Raw genomic sequence first — 27,132 nt, 5'->3', positions numbered from 1 at the left:
GTATGAATGTGACTTTTTTTCCGTTCTGATCATGAGATCAAAGCCCAAAACCAGTGTTTGGAAAAGTTTATTGAACCTGAAAGTATCAGTAGTGGGCTCTCAAAGTGATTCTAGCCAAGACAATTCATGAAGTGTTGACCTTTAAAATGGCATTTTACTGGATATGATTGTCATCTTACTTTCTTCCTCACTTCAATTGCTACATGATTTTAGCAGCTCATATCTCACAAACTGCGAGAGTTAGAGATTAATCCTTGTACCATTAGAAAGCGAAGATTTAGTGCTGCCATCAGATGATGTAAAAGCATTGCTTGCTAGTCCTGGTGATTTGTAAGATATTGGATGTTAAAACTGTCATTGGTCCTTCACTCTAGCAAGGTTTTTTGGCACTTGTCCAAGAACAAGTCTCAGCTTCTAAGTAGCTTAATTAAATGTAATAAAGGTAATTTTAAAAGTGACCCAAAATGAAGCTTGATCATTGAATTCAGTGGTAAAACTCCCATTGATACGAATGGGAGCAAGATCAGGCCCCAAATGGTAGTTTGCAGATGTCAGGCCTTGCCGTGTGTATTAGATACTTCCCTGTCTGAAAGGATCTTGAAACATGGCCAACTGGCAAATCCCATTGTTATGTAGTGATATGATTTCTAACTAGTGCCAATATTTTTTTTTTTTATTGCAGTCAGCTCACTTTGTTTCTGGTGCTACTGTTTTCCTGGAAAAATTCATCAATATTTAAAAAACCCCCACAGTAATGTGGATAGACTATATGGATACAATATATAAAAATATCAGCATATTACTATTGTATTAGTCAAATTAAGGGATCCAATTCTGATCTCCTTATTCATGTGGAGTAGCACCTTATTTTGCAAATTGATTTCAGTGGGGTTTAGCACTGATTGATTTCAGTAGGGCTGCTTGCTTGACACCAACAGGAGTTTTGCCATTGACTTTTATTTCAGTGGGCATTAGGTGCCTAAGTGTCTTTGTGAATCCGACCCTGAGGTGCTGGTCCTGCGCGGTACTAGCACCCTCATTTTGATGTGAAGAGAGTGGGAAAGGAGGACACTCAATGGCTTCCATGATTGGACCAAATGTTGCCTTTTATTTTAAAGTGTCAGAAGCCAGTAAAAAATCCTTTGTTACTTTTTTGTTACTTAAGATAGAACTTAATGTGATTAAGGGTAGAGGAATCTGGCCCGTTTGATGCAAATACTAGCGACTATTTAACAGATCTGATTATGTCTAAATCATAACCTGCATACTGATGGAGGTGCTTCTTAAAATCAATTTATTCTGTTTATAAAGTTAGTCAATTTCAGGAAGCCTATTTATGGAGAGACAATTTCCCAAATCAAAAGTTGAGTCAGTCTAACCACAATTTAAAGCCTGTCATGCATCAAGGAGTGAAAGGAAGAAGAGTTTGATTTATAATATGATTTTTAGTCAATAATCTTCACTCTAGGAAGGCAACAATCCTGCCTTGCAAATGTCACTGGGTACTGACTTTAAGGGGTTCTAGGGATGTGCAAGAATTCACTCTTCAAACCCAGGAATATGTAGGGCTGAGCCCTTCTCTCATTGATACCTCCCTATGGTCCCCATTACTGTGTTGTCTGAGCATCACGCACTTTTTATTATAGTTATCCTACAACACCCCTGTGAGGTAGGGCAGTGCTATTATCCCCATTTTATAGCTGAGGTACAGAGAGACTAAGCAACTTGTCCAGCATCACATAGGAAGTCTGTAGGAGAGGGCAGACCTGAACTCAGGACGCTTGAGTGCTAGGCTAGCCCCCCAGCCACTGGACCAGCCTTCTTCTTTAAATAAGAAATTGGCAAAACTCTCACTGACTTCAGAGATGCAGGATTGGGCCATAGAGTTCTTTTCTTGGTCTGTTGATAAACAATTTGAAGTGTTGGCCATGCTGCCCCCATGAGCACAACGATGGATACTTGATGGGTTAAAGTGTTTAGGCAGTTAAGTGCTTGCTGGGAGCCCGGTTCAGTAAACAGCTTACCATTTCCTGCAAGGGACTGGGTGCCCTAAATTCTTATGGACGATGCTGGGGTGCTCAGCCCCTTACATGCTCAGCCCTTGCCTGTGCATTTGACACTGTAAAATCTTTATTTTGCTGGACTCTCAATATTGTTTTTGTAAAAAGAGTATAGCACATATAAATATTACAGACAAGACAGTACCACTTCTGTCCAGTATAAAATATACCATGAATGCAAAAGAGCCCTACTATGACATGGACTTTATATTTCATAATATGTCTCAATGGTATGCCGTGTATATGGCTCTGATCCTCTCCATTGATGCCAATAGGAGTTTTGCCATTGACTGTGATTTCAATGGGAGTTAGACACCTAATTTCCTTTGTGAATCCCACCCTGAGGTGCTGAGCACCCTCGCTTCCCTTTGAAGAGAGTGGGAAAGGAGGACACTCAGCACCTTCCAAGATTGGGTCAAATGTTGCCTTTTATTATTATTTTATTATTTCCAAGTGTCAGAAACCAATTAAAAAATCCTCTGCTTTGTGCTATCCTCAAACAAACAAACACCTGAACCAGAAGCTAGATTAATTTCAACCTTTAAAAAAAAAAAAAAAAAGTTATATAAAGACATTACCTCCTGGACTAAAATCCAGTATCCTGTATATCGTGTTTCAGCAAGTAATGAACTGTTTTGCTGAAGTATAATTAGGGATTTATAATGGAAACGCTGGTACAACCTTAACTATCCCATTGCAAATGTGACACTATTAATTAAGGGATCTCTGGGGTGCAGTACGCTCCTTGGTGAATTAGCCTTGTGGAAATTATTTGCAATTTGCAAATTGGTTTCCAGTTTTGTTTTTAGTTTTTCCCTCTTGTTACTGTACAAAGGAATTTTGATTCAGATAATATGAGATTCTGTTTTACTTCACATTTCTCTTTCATCTCTGCTAAAGAGCACTCTCCCTCCCCTTTTTTTTCTTCCATGCCTTAGGTGAGGGCTGTGGCATCTGATGATTCAGCTGGGGAAATCCTGGAGATGTGGTATAATGACTGTATTCTTGGTAAGTCTATTTAGTGCCTGTTTAGTATTGTAGGAAATTATTGCCCTGACCTCAACAACAGGTCAAATTCCGATCTGAACTCCCTGTATAAATCTGGTGTAATTCCTTTGAATTCAGAAGAGTTACTCCACATTTACACTGGTTTAACTGAGATCAGATTCTTGCCCAGTAGCATTGTGTAACTGGTACCTAGCATTTATTCTATTAGCAGACCCAGAGTAAGATCTAAATAGGTCTTTAATGCATGGGGGGTGGGGGGAGGGGTTAGCTTGCCTCCTCCCATAGAAAATCCTCTGGAGGGGGATGAAGTTGGGGAATGAAAGACCACACCATAGTTTTTGTGGAGTTTCCTCTGAATCAGCTTGTGAGGTGGTGACTGCCCTCTATCTTGTGGCCTCAGAATGTGTGCTGATACCGTGAGGTCCCCGTGGATCTGAGGGAAATCACTGAAGGCCCAGGCTTTTTTTGTACACTACTACTGTGCATTCTCACTGGCTTTGAAGTCCCCAGCCCTCCCTCAGCACCCTGTCAGCACAGCTGCCTGCCTGCCATTTTCAATCCTTCTACAGGGGATTTGCATAATGTGGAGAACTCAGTTTACTTTTAAGTAGATTTCCCCACTGGGCTGGTGAGTAAATGCTGTCTGTCCCACACCATTCCCATGCATGGGTTTCCTGACCCTATAGAAAGGTGGGGGTCATGCAGGAAGAGTGGCAGCCCCACTCTGCTCAGAAAGGGAGCCATCCACTCTAAGGGAGGATCCTCTCTGCTCAGCAATCTTAGCAGGAAAATCTGTCCCTGTGTTATTCTGATATACAATTAGTACTTTAAGGATGGCTTTAACATGATTTGAGCCAGTTTTTTCCAGACCTCCTGTATCACCAAGAATTCTGTTTCTTTTTTCACCATGATATGGGATTTTAATCATTCTACTGAAAATATTCTGCACCCCTTACGGCTTGCCTAGGCATAGAGCAGAGGTGAGCAAACTACGGCCCGCGGGCCACATCCGGCCCGTGGGACCGTCCTGCCCGGCCCCTGAGCTGCCCGGCTGTCCCTGGCCCCTCCCTCACAGCCTTAGCTAGCCGTGCCATCAGCGCATTGGGCTGCGGGGCTGCGAGTTCCTGCTGGGCAGCGCAGCTGCGAGAGCCACCGGATGTAGTGTATTAAATTGCTCCTGGTAGGAATGTGCTGCTTACTGAGCACTGGGACTGGCAGGTGTAAGTAGTACACTGTAAGCAGCACATTCCTATGGTGAGCAATTGAATACACCACACCCCAGTAGGGAAGGCTGTACCTCCCCAAACTGCCTGGCCCCCGCCCCTTACCCGCCCCTCCCACTTTCCACCCCCTGACTGCCCCTCCCAGGATCCCCTGCCCCTAACTGCCACCCCGGGACCCACCCCCTATCCACCCCCCCCCACACCCTGTCCCCTGACTGCCCTGATCCCTGTCCACACCCCCGCACCCTGACAGGCCTTCCGCGACTCCCACGCCTATCTAACCCCCCCACTCCCTGGCCCCTTACCATGCTGCTCAGAGCACCAGGACTGGCAGCTGTAAGTAGTAGTACATGGTTAGTAGCACATTCCTACAGGGAGCAATTTAATACACTATACCTGCCCTCCATACACTTTCGGAACCTCAATATCGCCCTCGGGCCAAAAAGTTTGCCCACCCCTGGCATAGAGTTAATCTTGAAAAACGATATGTGGATACTCTTATCCGGAGTAAGCGTCCCTTCTTCCAAAATATTTTAATCTACTTTGGAAGTGGATTAAGCTAAACCAGAAAAGACACTCCTATTCCAGAATAAGAGTGTCCACGTGGAGTTATTCTGGAATAGTTTATTCTGTTTTAAATTCACACCCTACCTTATTCTGGAATAAATTTAATGTGTAGACAAGGCTTAGATGCTTATAAACCCATGGAATGCCTTAAACCAGGGGTTCTCAACCTTTTTCTTTTTGAGGCTCCCCCAACATGCTATAAAAACCCCACAGCCCACCTGTGTCACAACTGGTTTTCTGCATATAAAAGCCAGGGCTGGCATTAGGGGGTAGCAAGCAGGGCAGTTCCCCAGGGCCCCACACCACAGGGGCCACCACAAAGCTACATTGCTCAGGCTTCAGCTTCAGCTCCTGATGGTGGGCCTCGGGGGCCTCGGCTGCAGACCCATGTGGCGGGGCTTTGGCTTTCTGCCCTGGGCCCTATCAAGTCTGATGTCAGCCATGCTTGGTGGACCCCCCTGATACCTGCTCATGGTCCCCAGGGGGCCTCGGACCTCTGTTTGAGAACCAATGCCTTAAACTATGACTGTACTGATCAATGTAGAAGAAATTCCTCCTGCATAGTTGAGGTTAGATATTTCAAAAGAGCTTGGCTTCTATTCGGGCACCAAAATGAAGAGCCTAAGTTTTTCAACAGGGCTCAACACGCAGCAGTCACCACTGTTTTCAGTGGGAGTTGTTGGGGGGCTGAGCACTTTTTGAATACCTGATCATTTCATTTAACTGCCTACATAGGGAGTGAACTCTTTTGAAAAATCTGGCCATTATAATGACTGGCCTCTTTCTAGGAGATGAAATAAGTTAGTAGTGGCACCATTAAAATGTATCACTTCACGACCATCGTACCTCCCCAGGCAGTTTTACAGTCCTCCGCGCCCCCAAGACAGCCAGAGATGGTCATTAGCCATGGAAGCTATTATTTTTTTATTTTAGCAAGTTACTCCAGCTAGGCACTCACTTAGGAATGGCATATCCTCTTCACTATGGGCACACCATGATAGGATCGGTTGCTACGTGGATAAACTTGACTAGCAACTCTTAAACTCAGCAAATGTTCTTTGGAAGCATGAAGGGCCATTGGCTACCTACACTCCTTCCCCTCTGTTGGGATGTGACTGTGCTCACTCGTTTCAATAGGAAGTAAGAATCAAGGGATCATGCACCCACAATCATGTATGCTGGCAATAGTCTTCAGAAAGATATTTACATAAGAATCAGGCAACTAGTCCAGAGCATAATGGTGATCATTGCCACCCTCTCCCAGGGAAATAAGAGGTGCTTTCAACTTGTTGATTTTGCATGAGGAAGCCCCTCATTGTGTAGAATTTAAAGAAGTTGTGAACAGGTTCTGGGATCCTGTCAATAGTGAGTCCCTGCAAATAATAAGATAGCAGGTGGCCCCAGTTGTGAACACTGTATGAAAATACCCATTAGCAGAATGTAGGTAGGCAAATAAGAAATGGGCAGGTTCCCTTAAAAGGTAGTCTTCTATGGGGGTGTTGTTAGTTTGCTCCGGAAAGCCCTTCCCACAGCTTACTTTGCCTGCTCAGAGGATGCTCAGAGATTTGAGCGTAAGCCAGTTGGCGGAGATGCCTCACTGATGCTAAATGTCTCCATGAATGCTTTGGCAATACCTCTGGCCATACGCTGAATACAGAATGACAGCATTTCAGCTTCTGTACATGAATTAATGGGCATGCACTGCAGTTTCTGTACAATGGGCATGTGATCTGTTTTTATCCCTTGTATATTGGTGTCGATCATAGCCAATATTCTGGCTTCCATGAAAGAAACTTTTAGCTACTTGCGTCAACCTTGAACTTCATGAGCTGCGCTGCAGAAGTTTTGCATAGTAGGAGTGAAATTCACCTGGGGCTGAAGGCCCTCCATGCCACTTAAGCCCAGTAATTGCCCTGAGTGACCTGAGGTGAGGGAAGAGTGATTAGCTGCACGGGGCCCTGACCACTACAGCACAGGCTAGTGTGGAGTGTGGCATTGAGGATGAGCAAGGGGTAAGGCTACTGGATCTGCAGTTTTGTGGATCCAGCTGTCTTAATATTCCTCATAAGTGTCCCAGGCTGGAGGATGTGGCAATTTTGCTCCCCAGCCCTTATGCACTATATTAACATAAGGCCCAACTAGATGAGCCCATCCTAGAGCCCTTAGATATTAGAGGTGATATTTGAGGATTATATTGTGACCTCTGGTACCAACTGGCACTGTGGCAAGAATTTTGTCCATTATGTAGGAGCATGAAGCAGGTTTCATTTCCTCTCACACACTTATTTTTCTTACATTAGAATCCTGCAAAAATGTAACTGTGCGCTTTGCGCCATCCTCATGAGAGCAGAGCTGCTTGGTTTGAGACAGGTCTTCCACGTGGCTATGAAAACAAGGGCCCCGATTCCGATCTCAGTTATACTGGTGTAAATCTGGAGGAACCATTGTTCCTGAGATTGTAGTTCTCCATTGGCATTACTCTAGATTTACGCAAGTTGTATCTGCAATAAGAATCTGTCTTGGAGCTTATCTCACCAGACTTTTGTGCCTCCAGTAAATTGATTGCCAATTAACTTGAGGAAGTTAACATGTTTGTAAAGGCTGGTATGGATCCTCCAGACGTTTGATCCAAGCTGTTTGTTTTTTACCTTAAACTGATCCCTTCGGTAACCTGGTAACCTTTGTATCTTTGATCAAACATGGGGCGGGGAGCACCCACATTGGTCTTTACAAATGTGTTAACTACCTCAAGGTATCAGGCAGTCAATTAACGTGAGGTGCAACAGACTAGTGAAGAGGTACCCTCGCTGTGTTACTCTGTTGCTTCCATAGCTGAGGCCCTGTTACAGCTCCCCTTGTTTCTTCTCATGCTGATTCCACTGCACACCCATTATCAGTGGTCCCAGGGAACCCACATGGAGCATTCACATGCCCAGAGAAGGAAAATCTTAAAGGCAAAAAACAAGCAACTACTGGTGAGCAATTGAGAAGAAAATCAGTCTCAGTCATATGATGTTATAGGAGTCTTGAGGAGTCTTTAAAGATCAGCCTCATTTGTACTAGATAGTAAGGGCTCGATTGCAAACCACAGCCCTTTATAGGTGTGGAGCTACAATGGAGAGATTGTGCCTTGGGTACTCTGTCTTCCTCCATCTGCTCCTTGCAATGTGTGTGTGTGTGGGGGGGAGGTTTGCGGGGGGAAATAAGGGGAAGCAGTCTGTTCCATTCATTGCTCTGCCTTCTCCTCTGTGCCCAAGGAGGAACAGGGGTGAGCAGTCCCCTGTACTCCTTAGAATGCAGGTAGCAGAGGGGTTGCTATTGTGTGTAGCTCTTGCACAGCACGCTGGCAAGAAACCTTCTTGGATGCTCCTCCAATCCAGCATTCCCATGCAACGGCTGCAAACAAACTGGCCCTCAGTATTTTACATTTATAGTATAGGACATATTGTGGTGGAATCCAACATACTTGTTTAGATTATATACATACTGCACAGCTGAAATGCCAGCAGCTGTGTGTGGAGAACAGCAGCCAGCACACAGCCTGCTGACCAGTCATCTCACCATTACCTTGTCCTCCCCCTGTCTGTTTTCTACACATGCTGTCTCACATTTTACACTCAGACTATAAACTCTTCAGGATAGGCACTGACATTTTGTTGTGTACAATGGGCCTCTGGGCCCTCTCACCATACAAATAATACCTACGCAGGCGGTGCACACTTCCTAGCTTATGTAGGCTGGTCTTATTGTAAGCACCAGGGTTCCCCGTTCTCCCTGCCCCCTGGATGAGGTTCTCTGGCAGATTCTGGCATGGGAAAAAGGGGAGCACACAAAGCCAGTAGTGGGGGGAGAAGGAGGGCATGGGGGCAGATAGAGCCCCTGACATGGGTGGTGGTGGTGGTGATGTGGTAATGGGGATTCACAAAGAGTCCCTGCTGTGGGGGAAGAATAGTGGAGGCACACAGAACCCATGGTTGGGGGAATTGGGGAAACCTAGCATGGGGGGGGGGAGGAAGGCACAGAGGGCATGGGGGAAATTGGATGGGAGTACACACACAGCCGCTGGTATTTGGGGCTGTAACAGGGCACATCTTTGCTCTTGTTTTGCCCCACAGAAACTGCACAGACTCCACTGGTTGTGCATTCACCGTGCCATTGATTTGAGTTCCCTCCACCAATACCACTACAGCCGTAGTACTTCAGTGCCCAGCGGTTTAGGTGATCCACCTCCTGGCACAGTCTACACCAGGGGTTAGGTCAACATAACTACATCTCTCAGGGATGTAGATTTCTCACACACCTGAGAAATGTACTTATGCCGATGTAAGTTCTCAGTGGAAACCGGCCCAAAATGATAAGCGCGCCGGCTCACCGGTTCGCAACCTGCACTCTGTCATGGGGGGGGAGAATGGAGGCACACAGAATGAGGAGTATGAGAGGAAGTGGACTGGGAGACATACAGAAGTCCTGGAAGGCAGGTGATTGTGGGGAGTTGTAGGGAGTCCTGAAAAAGAAGAGTGGCACACAGGGAACTTGTGGGGGCAGCAGGAATGGAGGGATGCAGGAAGCCCCAGTGTGTGCAATGAGCTTGGCCTACACAAGTTTTGAAGTGTGTGAGCCCCTAGTCCAGAGGTCCCCAAACTGTGGGGCATGCCCCCCTAGGGTGGTGCGGAGGAACGTTCAGGGGGGCCCAGCTGGGGCCCAGCTCTACTCCTGCCCTGGCTGCTGGCCCAGGGCCCTGGCTGCCAGCCCCTGGCTGCTCCCAGCTGTGGACCCAGCCTCAGCCCCCTTGCTCCTGTCCACATCCCCTCTCCCGGAGCCTTGGTCCTGCTCCCAGCTCGGGAGAGTTGGGGTGGATAGGAAGGATGCGAGATACAAAGTTTGAGGACCACTGCCCTTCTCTATAGACAAAGGCAGAGGTGCTTAAGGCTATTGTGTGATATAGGGATGTAAAAATTTAACCGGTTAACCCAGGGGTCGGCAAGCTTTCAGAAGTGGTGTACCGAGCCTTCATTTATTCACTCTAATTTAAGGTTTTGTGTGCCAGTAATACATTTTAATGTTTTTAGAAGGTCTCTTTCTATAAGTCTATAATACATGACTAAACTATTGTTGTATGTAAAGTAAATAAGGTATTTTAAATGTTTAAGAAGCTTCATTTAAAATTAAATTAAAATGCAGAGCCGCCCGGACCGGTAGCCAGGCCCCGGGCAGCGTGAGTGCCACTGAAAATCACGTTGTGTGCCGCCTTCGGCCCGTGTGCCATAGGTTGCCTACCCCTGGGTTAACCGATTAACCGATAAGCATCAGTCTTATTGGTTTTGGTTAACGATTAAACTCCGCTGCCAGTCGGAGCCCAGGAGTCCATTGCTGCCCGGGGCGGCAGCCAGGAGGGACCCCAGGTGTGCGGCCGGTCGCAGAGTCCCAGGTGTGGTGCGGGACCCCGGCCATGGCGGCTGGGACCCCGGCCATGGAGGCCAACAGTGGGGCCCTGCCTAAAATGTGGGGGTGCTGCAGAACCCCCACACACCCATAGTTCCCCGGTTAAACGTTTTACCATGTAACCAATAAAATTTTAATTGGTTACATGGTTACTTTTTTAACTGCTATTTAAATCTCTAGTGTGATAAAGAGGTGGCAGGGGCTTTATATGATCCCCATTTCCCCTTAGTTTTTCAGTTTTCCTCAAAAGTCAGTTGCGTAGAATATTCCCTGAAATCTTAGAAGTGATCAGTCGCAGCGTTCAAAAAGTTACTCCATTACAGACAGACAGAAATGCCTTTGAGTTGAGTATAAGGCCTTCTGGGCACAGCCAATAACTAGATGGCATCAAAATGATAACAAGCAAAAGGAATCTTTTGGCCTAAACTTTATGAAATATAGTCCAGGAGCGTATGTTCATGCAAAGCAGAGAGTACCTTACTGTTTTAAAGTCTCATCTGAAAAAGTCACACGTGCATTAAAACATTAAGGTACTCAGTTTATATAAATGGGAAGAACGAAGGCTGTGTTGAGCCTGTTGAGATTAGGGTTGCCAATCCTCCCGGATTGGCCTAGAATCTCCAGGCCTAAAGATTAATCTTTTAATTATGTCATGTGATGAAACCTCCAGGAATACCTCCAAACAAAATTGGCAACCCTAGTTGGGATGCCGCATCAAATTTTATTTATGCACGGCCAATTATGCCATCCCTTCCACTGTACCAATGTATGGGACCCCATTGACTTTAAAAAGGACATGTTATGTGTCTGATATGTACTGAATTCAATGGGACTCTACAAAGGCACAGAGGTCTGTCAACCCATATGGATTCTGTTGCATTCTTGGGACCTCTATCTACAGTGAATCTATAGTTTTACTTCAAGCACTACATTCAGCCACTGTAGCTTTGTACAAAACTGAGAGCAGGGCATTCAAAGCAAACAAACTGAGGGCTTGATCCAAAACCCACCAAAGTTACTGGAAGGATTCCTATTGACTTAAATGGGCTTTGAATCAGAATTTAAATTAAGCCCCAGTTCAGGAAAATATCCCTATTCGTGACACCCTTAAGTAGATGCTTAAATTCAATTGAAGTCAATGGGATTTCAGTATATGCTTAAAGTTGAGCATGTGTCTAAGTGCTACCCTGGAAAAGGGATGGATTTAAGCACACATTTAAGTACTTTCCTGAACTGGGACCTTACTGTAGGCCAGTCCAGCTTCCACCAATGTGTAGTTACAGCCACCTTAACCTGAGGGGTTCCGGTATCTCTGATTGATGAGTACGTAATAAAGATGTAAAAATACAATAAATTGGTGATCATCTTTCTCGCCATGTGAGAAAGCAAAGGGATTGTGCCAATCAAATATGCGCATTAGATGACTAAGTGCTCCCACACTTTCAGTGTAGGCAGGGAATATGCTATGCTGCCACATATGTGCACCAGACACATACCAAATGCTTTTTATTCTGAGTGTTTTGTTTTGGGGGTTTTTTTTTTAGATGAGAGTTCATCTCACTGAGCAGGATGTTTATCTCTGTGCCTGGAAAACAATATTGGTCATAATTTTTAATGGACGATAAAGTTTTTAAAACAGATAACCAATATGGATGCCCACCCTGAGTGACATCAGTACCTAAAGTGGTTGCTATAAATGTTCCTCAGGAGAGATTTGAGCATCACGCTTAGCATTTGAGTATATTACTAACTACTGAATGAACTTTTTTTTTTTTCCTATTGGAGGTGTTGCTGGAGAAGGGAAATTTTCACACGTAAGCCATATGATTTGAGTTTGATTTTCTTTCCTTGATAAAATATGTGTGATTAAAAAAACCTAACAAACTTGTATTAAGGAAATTAATTCCATCTAATTCTTGCTCAGATATGCATATATGTAACAAAATATGCATTCAGACACTACTAGGCCTAGTGCCAGAGAAATTGCTCTTAATACGTACCCATACATGGTTACAGTTATTTGAATTACAGTAGCACCCACAGGCCCAAACCAATATCAGGGCCCCATTGTGCTAGAATCTGTACAGGCACATAGTAAGAGACAATCCTTGCCCAAAGAGATTACAGTTTAGATAGGCAAGGCAAATGGGGCAACAGAGACACAGAGAGGTGAAGTGACTTGCCCAAAGCAGTACCACAGGTCTGTGGCAGAGCCAGGAATGGCACCCAGGTATCCTGAATCCCAGTCCTGTGCCCTTGCCACTAGATAATAATGCTTCTTAGATAGATAGATAGTTTGATCTGGTCAAAAATTTTCAAAAATCTGAAATTTGGACAAAATTTTTCATGAACATTTTCCACCATATTTTGATCATAAGGTCATGTGATGGGGAGCATGTGACTAAAAACCAGGCCTCCTAGGATAAAAGAGTAGTCTGGTCAAAAGGAGAGCAGATCTGAGAGAGATACTAGGAAGATCAGACCTAGTAGTCAATACTCCATCAAGAATATCTGGGCCTGTCAGTGGTGCTGGAACTTGAGGGTGCTGGCTTGAAGTAGTAATAACAAACACCAAATACACGGTTTCCATCATCAACACCACACTATAAAAATTGTTCCAGCACCCCTGGGGCCAGTCAAGAAAGCACCAGTGAGGAAGCCAGGCATGGAGTGTATAGAGGCCCATGAAGGGAAAGAGAGGGAAATTTAGGCTGCAGGGCAGACAGGTCTAGAAACCCATAGTAGAGTGTGTAGGTGGATTCCCTATATATTGCCACACCATGAGGTGGTGCAGTAACCCCTGGAGAAGGAACTGAATAGATCCCAGTGTGGCTGAAGACAAGGTGAAAGAGGACAGACCTTCAGAGGGAGGGTTGTACCCTGTAGAAGATCCTGGGGTAGAAAATTTGGTTTGGAGTTTATATTGGACTTACACCTCTGGAAGGGGTGGACATTTGGACTTAACTGGAGGGCTAAATAATTGCAAGGACCTGACAGCATTGGGAGCTGGTGAATGACTGACACTAAGGGAAAACTGAGGCAGAGAAAGGGTCTGATGCGTGGTTTAGAGAGCTCCTGCTGCACAGTTCCTATCCAGCAACATACCTGACCCCACACTTATAACCCATTTACTTCAGTAGGACTTACCATGTGCTTAAGTGCTTTGCTGATTCAGGACCTCAAAGGAACAGTGGGAGAATATTTCCCCAACAGCATCTTGTGCCATAGTAGTGGTGATGGTGATATGTATTATAAGCCCCACAGGGCTGTTTCCATAAGTTGCCTGTGCAATGACTGTCTTCCAGAAATGAAGATTTCTCCATTTTTTCCAGCAAAGGAAAGGAGAAGAGTAGCAATTTTTAATCCTCCGCTGCCCTCTCACTTTGTGAAATGTTTACTCTTTGCTAGATTTGCATTAAAATTCTATGTAGCAGTGCCTGCAGGTGTTAGTATCTCTCAGCTACTCTTGCAGGGCCAGAGCATGTGTGCAGATGGCTGCATGTACAATTGTGTATGTGCACAGGCAGACACTGGGGCTATGTCTAAACTTAAACCTCTGCAGATGCAGCACTGTAGCACTTCATTGTAGATACTCATTACAGTGATGGGAGGGGTTCTCCTGTCGCTGTAGTTAATCAGTTTCCCCAAGAGGCAGTATCTAGGTCAGGGGTGGGAAATTTTTTGGCCCAAGGGCCACATCGGGGTTGCGCAACTGTATGGCAGGCCAGGTAGGGAAGGCTGTGCCTCCCCAAACAGCCTGGTCCCTGCCCCCTATCTGCCCCCTCCCCTCCCCGTCCCCCTCCCGACCCCCAACCCCCCCCACCCCCCCCCCCCCCCCCCACCACCTGACAGCCCCCCCCGGACTCCCACCCCCTATTCAACTGCCCTCTGCTCCTCATCTCCTGACCGCCCCCTCCCGGGACCCCACGCCCCAACTGCTCCCTGGGATCCCACCCCTTTATCCAACACCCCCTGCTCCCTGTCCTCTGACTGCCCTCTCGACCCCTATCTACATCCCCGCCCCCTGACAGGCCCCCCGGGACTCCCACTCCCAACCCTCCCTGTGCCCCATCCAACCACCCCCTCCTCCTGACTGCCCCCCCCGGACCCCCTGCTCCCTTACCCAACCCCCCTGCTCCCCGCCCCCTTATCAGCAGCAGGAGCTCGCAGCCATGACACCCGACCAGAGCTAGCTGCGCTCCCCACACTGCCCAGCGGGAGGGGCGGGCCAGAGTGCGGCCCGCGTGGCGGCGTGGCTGTGGTGGAGGGGGGACAGTGGAGGAGGGGCCAGGGACTAGGCTCCCCGGCTGGGAGCTCAGGGGCTGGGCAGGATGGTCCCGCGGGCCGGATGTGGCCCGTGGGCCGTAGTTTGCCCACGTCTGATCTAGGTCAATAGAAGAATTTTTCCATTTACCTACTGCTGTCTATGCCAGGGGTCAGGTCAGTTTTAACTATGTCACTCAGAGTTGTGGATTTTTCACACCCCTAGGCGACATAGCTGGTTGACCTAACTTTTTAGTATAGACCTGGCCTGAGTTGAAGCTCCCAACTCAGATCTTAAAATATAAATTTGTACTAATACAGTGCACTGGGTGAAGGTAGTTCTGCTTCTGTGAAGTACTCTAAATATGCTTTTTAGTATTTGGCTGTCACTATGCTTGAGTCTTGCAATTCCTTAATAATCAGTTCTCTGTGACTTATCCTCAGAGGCTTCTAATACTACGATAGAAAGTAGGCTGAATTCTTGTCTAACTTGGAGCCTGACCCTGCAAACACTTATGCACACGAATAACTTTTCTCCTATGTGTAGTTAGAACTACTCACATGAGTATAGTTAAGTACATACAGAAGAGTTTGAAGACGTTGTGCTCCTGTTTTTTAAAATCACTGGCTGCCTTTAAAATTCTGTTCTGGTTTTAAGAGTCTTCTCATACTTACAGGCACATAACAATAGCAGCTTGGCAGATCTTTCTGATTTCCTGTTACTGTGGGAATGTCTACTCAGGAAAAGCTGTGTATGGGCTAGCCTACCTGAGCTAGCCCCGGTCCAGCTAGCATGGATAACAACAGCAGTGAAAACAGAGCAGGGTGGGCGTCAGAGCAGGCTACTGAGCCAAATCCATACCCAGGGTCCATGCTGGGCTTGTACTATCCGCACTGAAGCCCATGCTGCACTGTCATCACAGCTGTTGTTACCTGTGCATATTCCACATGTGGGTACGCATGTGTTCCATACACTTGAGACCAGAGATTTCTAGCACATAGTGTCTGTTGGTCTGCTCCTGCTCAGTTGTTGCTCTCATGCTTCGAGCCAAGGGTATACGGGCAGGCACCTCTACAGTCTCTTCTTACTGATGCCTGGAATCCTCTGTGTCCAAAAGTATCTTTGCACTGTCTTCATACCTTTAAATATAATTGTATATAGTTTCAGTGTTTTTAGTCTTCTGATTAGTGAGTGAACTGGGAGTACTCATGGCCAACCCGCTATACATCACATTGCATAAGGAGAAGGTTTTCCTTTGCCTCCACTCAAAATTCATCCCTAAGGTAATTTCTGAGTTTCACGTAGATCAATCTATTTATTTAATGATATTCTTCCCTTAACCTCATGCTTCCAATGAGGACAGGAAACATCACCCTCTGGACGTCAGATGAGCGTTAGCGTTATACCTGCAAAAAACTAAACCAATTAGGAAAATGCCTACAATATTTGTTGCTATAGCAGAGCAATTGCAGCACAAGCGTGATCTGCTCAGAGGCTCTCTAAGTGGATCTCCAGCTATATCACTTTTTGTTATCAGTTGGCGTGTCTGCTTTTCCCAGATGTGCTGAGGGCACGTTCCAGTAGAGTACAGGCAACTTCATTAGCCTTACTTCAAGAAGTTCCTATATTGGAGCTCCAGCCAGACCTTCACCAAGCATTATGCCTTAGCCCAGGCCTCTTCTGCAGATGCAGCTGTTGGGACAGCAGCATTGCATAGACCTATACCAACTGTGCCTCACACCCCTCTCCTGTTTGAATACTCTTTACTAGTCACCCACATGTGGAACACACACAGGGACCAGCATTCAAAGAAGAAATGGAGGTTACTTACTTGTAACCAGAGGGTCTTGGAGATGTATGGTCCCTAACTGTATTCTACTACCTACCTTTGTTCCCATCTCTTTTGGATCCTCTCTGATTCATGGTAAGAGGAGGAACTGGTGAGCCTTTGGTCAATACCACACCTTACACCCTCGCTTTGAAGCATGAGGGGAACAACTGTACAGGTGTGGAGCAACAGACTCTACTTGCTCGAAAACTCTGGTTTCAGGCACATGGGGTGCATGCATATCCACATGTGGAATACAGATAGGGACTACACATCTTAAAGAACCTCCAGTTACAGGTCTGTACATTCCATTTATCATCCCATAATATTTCTTTTCATTCCTGATAATGTAATAAATCCCCACTTATGCCTGAAAGACTTAGACTTTAATTTTTTTCCTTTTAGGATTCTAGAGTGTAAACCTCATAAGGACATAAACCATCAGCTCAGAGGACCGTGTGCCAATCAGACGAGTCCTGGAGGAGATTTTGCAAGGGTTTACCATGTGACTAAGGGTACTCACTGCATGTCAGATGGTAAGTACAGAAGTTAATGGTTCATTGCATCACAATGACACTACAATACTGGAGGGAAAAAATTTTCGACAATCTTTTTGAGAATTTGTCCTAATTTTACTGTGGAATAAAGGGGACAGGTAGACAGGAAAGGGAAGAAAATGAATGCAGGTTGTACACGTCTTCCAAAGCCCAGTTAACACAGACAGAGCCCTTGTTGCTTTTTTTCCAGTAAAGGACAATATTCATTAACAGATCATCAATCCATGACTGGTTCCACATTTCAGGAAGTGTCTGTTCATCTTTCATATTAATGCTGGGATTTTCAAAGGCGCATAAGGGATTTAGGCACCCAGATCCCATTGAAATTGGATGGGATCTGGATGTCTAATACTCTGCGCCTCCTTTGAAAATCCCAGCCTAAATGAACTTCTGGGCATCCAGTGGGTTTTTAGACTGTTTGTCTTACTTGTTAATGATACTGTGCTGAACAGTTATTAAATGACTGAGGACCCAGTCGTTTAGGTGTTTGGCATTCTCAAGTGGTGTTGGAGTCAATGGGAGCTGAGGGTGCTCAGTGCCTCATCAGAAGTGCTTAGCACCTTGCAGGATGAGAGCCCATTGAAGTCAGTGGGCTTTGACTCAGGCCCTTAGTGTAGTAAATCTTCTTCTTCTTTTTTTTTTTTTAAGTATTAAATAGAAGGTTGATTTTATTTGCTGGAAATCTGATATATTTGCCTTCCTGTTGCATCATAAATATGTTTTTATACTTCATTTAATCAGCTTTTTAATAGTACTCTGTAGGCCAGGGATTGGCAACGTTCGGCACGCGGCTCACCAGAGTAAGCACCCTAGCGGGCTGAGCCAGTTTATTTACCTGCTGACGCGGCAGGTTCGGCCGATTGTGGCCCCCACTGGCCGCGGTTTGCCGTCCCGCGGGAAGCCGCGGCCAGCACATCCCTCGGTCCGCGCCGCTTCCCGCCGTCCCCATTGGCCCGGGACGGTGAACCGCGGCGAGTGGGGGCCGCGATCGGCCGAACCTGCCGCGTCAGCAGGTAAAAATGTGAATATGCAATCTGAACGCAACTCCATGTTGAAAATGAAGCTTGTGGAAAAGGGGTTGATGAAATACTATACTGGAAAATGTTTGGCGGGAAAAATAATTCCCCTTACGAGAGCAAGCTGGTTAGGTAAGTGGGATTATTCTACCCACATTCTGCTTATCTCATTTCAGAAGTGATTTTTTGCAGGAGGTGCTGACCTCTCTTTTTTTTTTTTACATAAGAATCCTGAGCAAGAAGAAGATCATTTCTCATGCAGATATGTCTGATCGGTCCTCACATTCTCTGCTGAGAACTGGGATCAGGTGACAGTTTGGCCAGTTGAAGATCAATGTATTCAGTGTTCATCTGAGGGCAGGAAGGAAGTATCTCATAATGTCAATTCACGTCACCATACTAAGGCCTGCGCTTTGCAGCCTTTGTGCAGTAAAGACCTGATCCAAAGCCTTTTGAAGCCAATGGAAGTCTAGGCACTAAAACCGCACATTATTACTGTTCAACATTTATATTGTGGTAGCACCTTGAAGCGTCAAATAGGTGGAGGCCCCATTGTGCTAGGCCCCATACAAATGTATAGTAAATGGCAGTCACTGCTTTAAAGAACTTGCAGTCTAAATGTTGGCATCTTTGTTAGTTTTGCCTGAGTAAGGTTGTAGAGTTTGGTGTTGTATGTTCTAAACATCCTTAGATTATTTTGTGTTAATTTCAAAGAGTGGCATACACAGTTCTGCTCACTACTCAACTCCTGTAACAGACAAAATAATACTTAAAAAGCACTGTGTAAATTCATGTCTGGTTAACTACACTGAAATCAATTGAATTGCACCAGGGATGAGTTTGGATCATTGCCTATACAAAAATCACATATTTAAAAATAAATATTACTGCTTTCCTGTATTACTTATAATACCTTAGATTATTAAAACAAAAAGATTTTTAAAAAATCAAATATACAGTCCTTTCAGCCATTTATGATGTATGGTTACTTTTTTTGTATTTTTCTTAGCTTGGACTATAAAATGAAACTGGCCCGTTTCATTTTTACGTTCCAGTCAGTTTCACTTTCTGCTTTTTATGCACCAGCATAATGTTGCGGGTTTGGGGCTCATAAAACTGCATAAGGAATAGTTAAATGAAAATAAGTCTTAATTTCATGAAAACCCTTCTGTTTATATGAGGCTTTGTTTCCCCCTCCATTTTTACTTAACATAATTTAATTTTTGATCCTGAACTAAGAAGAGAAGTGCCCCATATTTGGATTCTGTTTGTCCTAATTAATTTTTCTACTCACTGTGGACCAGATTGTGACCCATTACTCCCATTGGTGATCACACAGATAGTCCTGTTGACCTTAGTGGAATTTCTTGGATGAGTAACAGCATACAGTGAGTAAGGTATATGTCAACCTGGCCCTATGTGCTTACACTATTTCTGTTTCAGAAATAAAATATAGCAAAACACACTTTGGAAAGAATGCTTGCAGTTTGGGGGAGCAAAGAGGAAGGAAGAAAGATCATTTTTATTACTCTGTAGTTTGATGAATACAAATACAGGGACTGTTCATTTAAAAATGAGCTTTCATTACATGGACATTCCATGATTTCATTATGGCAATTGTAAACAAGAGTCAGCATTTGTAATGAATGTGCCATTCAAAAAGACAGGTTCATGCTTGTGAAATGTATTTGCATAGTAACGTATCAGTGGAGTTTGGCTAACCATATGTTTGCATATGGAAGTCAAATAGAACCATGGAAAAATCTACTTTTTCACCATGAAGAAGAAAATCAACCTGTTTTAATGCAAGATTTGCACTTCGTCGTCGTCGTTGTCTTCTTTTTTTTTGTAAAAACCTGTTATGAAGGAGCAGCATCCATAGCATACTGTGTAATACTAGTGGAGGTTCTAATGAGAACAAAAATGAGCATCGGGACTCGAAAGGAGTAACTCCTGTTGGCAAGCTTAATATTTGTAGCATGAGGATGACACACCAACAGTGAGCATTCTGCATTTGTCAAGATTTTGAAGCAGAAGTGGTGGCACAGTGGTTAGTGCATGAATCTTAGGCTCCTGTGTGGGAATGAGAGCCTCCCCTGTGGTATATTGGTGAAAAGAGTTGGAGAGATTATGAAGTACTCCCTCCTTTCTATGCACAGCCCCTTTCAGAGAACAGTAAATGATAAGGGAATTGACTCGGTTTTCTTCTCTTTCTTTATCCCAGGCATTAATCAGTTTATATCTAGTTTTCTTGCCATAAAACTATTTATTCTTCAGGGGCCTGATCCTTGGCTATTGTAGACTGGCATAGTTCCATTGATGCCAATTTAGGAACAGATCCCATATGTGTTCTTATTGTTTATCCAACCCTTAATTAGTGGCAAATAAGAATTACACTTAAATATTGTCTTTGTTTGATGTCTAACATCATCATACCATACATACCAGGGATAGTGCTACCGGCTGTGATTTCCAAAGGAGACTAATGGCACTGGGTGCCAACTCCCATTAAAATTCAATGGAAGTTGGGCACCTAACTCCTTTTAGACACCATTGAAAATGCCAACCACAGTGTTCTGCAGTGAATTGGATTCATTTTACTGATAAACCATCCAGGTTTCTTTTTTCCCCTTTAATAATAATTTTCTTTTAGATCACAATGAAGAGACTCCAGCTCTTCACATCACGCCACTGAGAAGGAGACCAATGGTTAGACAATTTCAGCAAACCTTCTAGAGTTACTATAATAATTCCTTTAGAAAAAAAGGGGCAAACTTGGTTTGTTCTGTGCAATGCTGGCATTTTACTGACAATGGTGCCTTTGCACTTTCGGATTCCAAGCTGCACTAAGAACTTGCTGCTGTGCGCGAAGGCGAACAGCAACTAACAGTTTCTGTATTCAAATCCTCCCTATATACCTATTGAAGATGGTCCTTTTCTTTCCTGCAGGTGATTCCTACCCTGCCTCTATCTCTTATTTCCCATCGCAACAGTGGAACCATTAACATTTTTTGCTGTGTATTTTACAAGCTTATCCAAACTGATTAAAAGATCAAGTGGTCTCTTGTTTGTTTGATAACGCTGTCTTTTGTCTACGGGAGAGGGGTTATGGCACGGTGGCTGCTATAATGAACTGACATGGAAGGCTGATGAGCAGCACATTGGGTTTATATGTTCACATTCACTGATTGCACCAGTTATTCATTTGTTTTCATTCTTTGTACATAAACTGAAGAAAATCAATAGTACAATTAAAGATACATGAAGAGGTCAAACCTTATCCTAAAAATGGAATTGAGGCAAACATGCTTGCTTATCAGAGAACTTTTTAAATGTTAGCAGAAGTAGGCAGTGAATTTAGAAGCCTGATCTTGCAGTCATGTCTCAGGCAAAACTCTCATTGGTGCCAGTAAAGACTGAAGGATCTATGTTCAAAAATAAAACAAAACAAAAAACCCAACAGTATTTGACAGCCTCTCAGGGAAAGGCTGCAAAGATGTAGCAAAATAATCTTTTCTGTTGTGCATCCAGGCTGCCACAGTTCCCCAGAAATTCTTCAGGGGCCAGCTCATCTAAGTTTCTCTCGCCATTCATAGGGCACCCTTGACACTGTCTCCTGGCTCTTCACGGGTCTCCCAGTGCAAAGCTTTATCTTCAGAAAGGTCAGTCATAAAGATAAAAGATATCCAGGACACAGCACAAGCAAGACATTGTGGTACACCATGTGGTGGCATATCTAGTGAAAACTTTTTCACTAGGAGGGTGCTGAAGCACTGGAAGGGTTACCTAGGGAGGTGGTGGAATCTCCTTCCTTAGAGGTTTTTAAGGTCGGGCTTGACAAAGCCCTTGCTGGGATGATTTAGTTGGGGATTAGGTCCTGCTTTGAGCAGGGGGTTGGACTAGATGGCACCTAAGGTCCCTTCCAACCCTGATATTCCATGATTGGGCCTAGATGTGTCACTTCTTTAACAGCACCATGCTCCATCTATGTGGGAATGTGGTAGAATTTGTATCATCCCCAATTCTGGGTGGCTTACATGTACATAGGAGTTGATATTGTGCAATGAGAGCCTTGTCCCTTTCTTGTAAGTGACGTTAATAAAGGCTCCATGCCTAGCAACGGCAACACAGAGTACATATTCTGCATGAATATGCCCCATTTGTAGATATGCCGCTGAAGAAAATGAAAACATATAGCAAATAAATATTTCAAAAGTGCCAGAGTGACTTAAAAGCCTTTGTCCCATTTTCAAAAAAGACAGGCATGTAGGAGTAGAGCTGGGTGAATAACTGATTTTTCTTTTGGTGGTTGAACCGAAAAATCTGAATTTTTTTTGTTTGTTTGTTTCGGATGGACCTAAAATGACAATTTGGGGTTTTTTTTGTGAAATGAAAAACGGGGGGGGAAAAATTGATTTTGGTCCAAATGAAACATTTTGTTTCATTTTGGGCTTTTTTTTTTTTTTTACCCTTTTTCTATTTGTTTTTAAATTACATATACTAGGTTTGGCAGAATTAAGTTTTAACTTTTTTATAATTTCCATGTATATCAGTGTTTATTTTTATTAATTTAAATTTTCACAGTTGCGGGAAATTATGGGATGGTCAAATAGAGGGAAGGTCAGATAATAATTCATTAAAGGCTGTAAAAGTTCAGATTTAAAAAGTTTAACCATTTAAAATACAAATTGTCAACATCACATCAAAATATACAATGTAAAGGTCCTTAAATCAAATTCTAAGAAGTTCTCAAGCAGCATTTTTCTTATTTTGCCTATCTGGAAATTTTGATAATTATCAATGGAAATATCTTTTTTGGTTTGTGTGTGGACAGTGAAATTAACCCTTACAGACATTTACAGATGAAAAACAAATCTTTCCAAGCCCAAATATAGCTAATTTTAGAAACAAAATGTCATTTCAAAATGAAAAGTCGAAATTTTCATTTTGAAAATGTTGAAATGAAACATTTTTGACTTTTTCAGAATTTTGTTTTTTTCCAATTTTATTTGGCTGAAACTATTCACTGAATTTGATCCAAATTCACAAATAGCTTTGTTTGACTGAAACATGCATTTTTCGGTGAATATACTATTTGCTGGGGGAAAAAATTGCCCAGTTCTACTTAGGCATCTGTGTCATGTTGACTTCAGTGTTACTTAGGGCTTCTAAGTGCCTAAGTCACTTTTGAAAATTGAGCATATGGCCAGGTTCTCAAAAGCATTTGGGCACCTAAAGATTCAGGCATGCGCCTAGTGGAATTTTTAGAAGCACCTAAGCAATGTAGGAGCTTATATCCCATTAGCCCTTAGTCTCCAAAGTCATTTAGGGGCTTTGGAAAATTTTACCCAACATCTTTTACTTCCATTGGTGCATGCAGGGAAAAAAGGGGAAATTGAGTCCATTATCTTTAATGCAAATTGTCCGTGTGAAGCATACAAGCATTGAATGGAGAATAACACTGCCCTATCTAGTTCTTGCTATACAAGGGGTTAACTCCAGTTTCCCTGAATAAGTGTTCAGGTGAAGGGCTGCCAGAGACATAGGAGATGGAGGCAGGGCTTCTTACTGAAGCTCTGAGATCAGGGTTGATGCAGGAAAGTTCTTGTTTGCTGGGCTTCTGGCTGATGTTTGCTTTGTGTGATATGAGATATTGCCTGTTGCTGTGTTTAGTTTCTGCTCTGGTTGTACCTCCTCTCTATGCTTGTCTTCTATAATGTCTTTTTTTCTTTTTTCTATTATTTTCCCCTCTCTTCCTTCCCTTCCTCTGCTTGGTATCACTAAGCTTATCCTCCTTTCCTCATTCCTCCTTTTTTCCCTGAGCCTCTTCATCTTCTCTTGTCTTTTTCCTCTGTCTCATCTTTTTCTTTTGCTTCTATGTTTGTTGCTATAGTCACTTTTTCCTAACACATGCCCTGTTCTTTCTCTTTTATCAGATCACATCATTTTTGTAGTGCCCGGTTTAGTGAAAGCATAACAATGACCACCAAACTTTAGCAGAAGGAACATTGTAGACTTTGAATAAGTAGCGAGTGGACTGTCTTTCAGGCATGCAGCTGCACACACTAAAAGACCTGATCCAAAGCCCATCGAAAATAATGGGCAGACCCCCATTGACTTCACTGGGTATTAGACCAGGCACTAAAATGTAGCATACCTAATTTGTGTGCGTATTCATCACTGTTATGTATTTAATTGACTGGCAAACTGGTTAATTACATGCCGAAACTAAGAACACAACTGCGTACCAAACTAGACTTAAAAATATATTAGTCATTTTTAAGACTAGGGTCTTGTCTACATGGGACAGTTGCACCAATTTAACTTAAATCATTTTTAAACCAAGTTAGTTAAAGTGGTGCAAAGCCCTGGTTGGAGTCTCTTATTCTCATTTTGGAGTGGTTTATTTCAGTTTAGCTTAAATCTATTCTTAAGCAATTTAAGCTAAATTGCAATGAGCCTGCTTTAAACCAAATAAGAGTGTCTACTCAGACTTTTGCACCGGTTTAACTATTAGTTTCAAATCACCCCTTTAGTTAGACCGGTGCATTTTCCTCATGTTGACAAGGCCTAAGCCCAGAGAAATGTAATCTCGCTTCACTTTTCTCACAGATCGACAGCTCGTGATTTCATGTTTTCCCTCTTGAGATCTCAGCACCTTACAGCGTAGGGAAGGATAAAATCTCAATGGGAAGATACATTAATAAAAATTGTATTGAGAGGAGGGTGGGAGGGGAAGGCCTCCCCAAGAACGAGAGGTTTTAATGATGGAACATTTTCCTCACTGTATCACAGCTGTAGAAGAAGAGGAGGAGGAGGAAGCCAGAGACTGCTCTATCTTTGTGCAGATTCTTATCTCCGTCCTCCCACTCAGTGATCGGTGACTATTGCTAATTGGGATCTGCTACATACATTCATGGGGAAGAAGCTGATCAAAAATATCAGTCAGCGGTGGGAGGCCAGAATGTGTCTAGTTCTGCACAAGCTAGGAAGTGGGTGAAAGGAGCCTTCCCCACTTACAGCAGAGGCCAGTCACAATCTGGAGAGGGAGTGCAGGCACTGAGTCTGCCTAGTGCCATCAGTGGTGCTAAGCTGCCCGAAAGGGGCAGGTAGAGCCATCTGTCCCAGAGGAGCTGACAGGGTATGGAGGGGAATACATATACCACATTCACTCCCTGGCTGACAGACTGCCAGCTGCAGCATGCACTCTTTGGGAGCTCCTCCTGTAGCACAAAGATAGAGCAGTCTCCTCCTTTGAGCCACAGTGTTTACCCAAGTAAGGCAAGACATGTAACTGAGAGGAAGAACAGGTGGAGAAATCTGCCTGGGTGCACCCTTCCCAGGATGGATAAGATTCTGACTGAGCGGTCAACCAGGCATGTAAGCCACCCAAAATTCCCATGGCTCTCGAGAGAGAATGTGACCCTGATACTGGACTAGAAGAACCTCGAAAAGACAGAGTGGGGAAGTCGGTAAATGCTACAGAATCTGATTCTGTGTACCACTTTGTTTCAGTCTTTGTCAAGTGCTGCACACAGGAAATGTGATATTTTAGGAAAAAATTATCAAAATTCCTAAGAAACCTTGCAGCCACCATTAAGGGTTTCATACTTTTATTTTCTGCAGTCAGGAAGTGGCAGCTTAATTTTATGAACGAGTCCATGAAACCTTTGCAGTCATATTTGCATATGTAGAAATAGACAAGCTTATCTATTGTGCCTTGTGTTTGTTCCATGGCATATTCTATTCTAGTCAAGTTCTGCTATCATGCCACTCAGTGTAGTATCTAAACCTCTCTATACCGTATTCTGTCCTATTCACGTTTTTGTATTACACTCCTCACCGTGGTATTTGAGTGCCGGTGAGCAGTATCCTACTCTGTGCAGGTTCTTGACGGTGCCCACCACTGTGGTATGTCCTATATAGTGTATTCTATTCAGGTTCTTGCCCCATATCCCTCACCATATTATCTGAGTGCCTGTATACTGTACTCTATTGTATTCAAATTTCTACATGCTGCAACTCTTGCTGTGCTAGCCAAGTGCCTGGGTACTGAATTCTATTCTGTTCAGATTCTTATATATCTCCACAATATGCAAGTGACTATCTAGTGTCCCAAATTGTTTTAATTTATTTTCAACTCAGATTTTTAGCAGCAGAGAATTTATTATTTTAAAAAATAGCAATTGCACCTGGAAGTGAATGACCAAGATGACTTTTATTTTGTCCTGACAATAGAGGCTACACATCATTGGCAATTGCCATTATTGAGTTCTTTAAGTGAGAACAAACAGAATGCCCCCCTCCAACACACACGTGCGTGCCTCTTTTTATAACATATTTATTCATTAAACATATGGTTTTTTTTGAAAGACGAAAGCTATTAGCACTTTAAAATAGAACCCTTTTTTCATTGCTTTTCATAGAATCAGTGCCACAGTGTTATGGAAAAAAACCCAATAACATGCCAAATTTAATTAACTAACTAAATATTCTATTAAAGCTCTTTTCTGCTCCATCAGTTTTGACAATAGGTATATAAATACAGTATGTTGATGACTGACCTTCAAACTAGTGTTTTTGCTTTGTTAAGTCTATGCTGTGGTTTGAATACCATTGTCCCGTTTGCACAAAAAAGCCTCTTACCTACGGAAGCTGGATGGATGGCTAGATGGGTCAGATGAGGGGGACCAAATCCTGACATTCTTACTCAAGCAAAATATCCTCTGATGTCAGTTGGAATTTTGACTAGGTGAGGATGGAGGTGTCAAGCTTGCAGGAGGCTGGTAAGTCCTGCAAGGTGCTGGATACCATCAAATCCCAGTGGTTACTCTGGGAGTTGACGGTTATTATAGTAAGCTCTTCAGGGCAGGGATTGTCTCGGTATGGGTATGTTTCAAGCTGGGGGGGTGTGATTTCCAGCTTGAGGAGACATATTCACACTAGCTCTCATCAAGCTAGTGCACTGCCGCAGCTATAGTCTCTTTTGAGCACGCTGGCTCAATGAGAGCTAACATAAGTATGTCTCTCTGAGCTGGGAATCACATATCCATTGTTATGTGTTTATATGGTGCTGTAGAAATGGTTACTTTTGTATCTCCCTCCTGAACTTCTCTATGCTTTCCGTGGTGATCTGGAGGATCTAGGCCTAGGTTCTCTCTTCATGA

General features: G+C 43.7%; 1 protein-coding gene across 6 annotated transcripts in view; it reads left to right on the top strand.

Annotated features, from left to right (window-relative positions):
• The window catches only part of LOC117877276 (tyrosine-protein phosphatase non-receptor type 5-like), a 202,237-nt gene that overhangs the window by 28,754 nt on the left and 146,351 nt on the right, over positions 1–27,132 (top strand). For 5 of the 6 annotated variants that reach the window (XM_034770235.1, XM_034770233.1, XM_034770230.1 and 2 more), the window contains exons 2-3: positions 2,999–3,068; positions 16,798–16,928. In XM_034770235.1, the coding sequence (XP_034626126.1) occupies positions 16,919–16,928 (10 nt within the window). In that variant the 5' untranslated portion in view covers positions 2,999–3,068; positions 16,798–16,918. The remainder of the gene's footprint in view (positions 1–2,998; positions 3,069–16,797; positions 16,929–27,132) is intronic. The other variant, XM_034770234.1, reaches the window with a different exon arrangement.

The sequence above is a fragment of the Trachemys scripta genome, chromosome 4, assembly GCF_013100865.1.
Source record: "Trachemys scripta elegans isolate TJP31775 chromosome 4, CAS_Tse_1.0, whole genome shotgun sequence".
Lineage (NCBI taxonomy): Eukaryota > Metazoa > Chordata > Testudines > Emydidae > Trachemys > Trachemys scripta.
The sequence above is the reverse complement of the archived record's forward strand: the minus strand, read 5'-3'. Positions and strand labels throughout refer to the sequence as shown.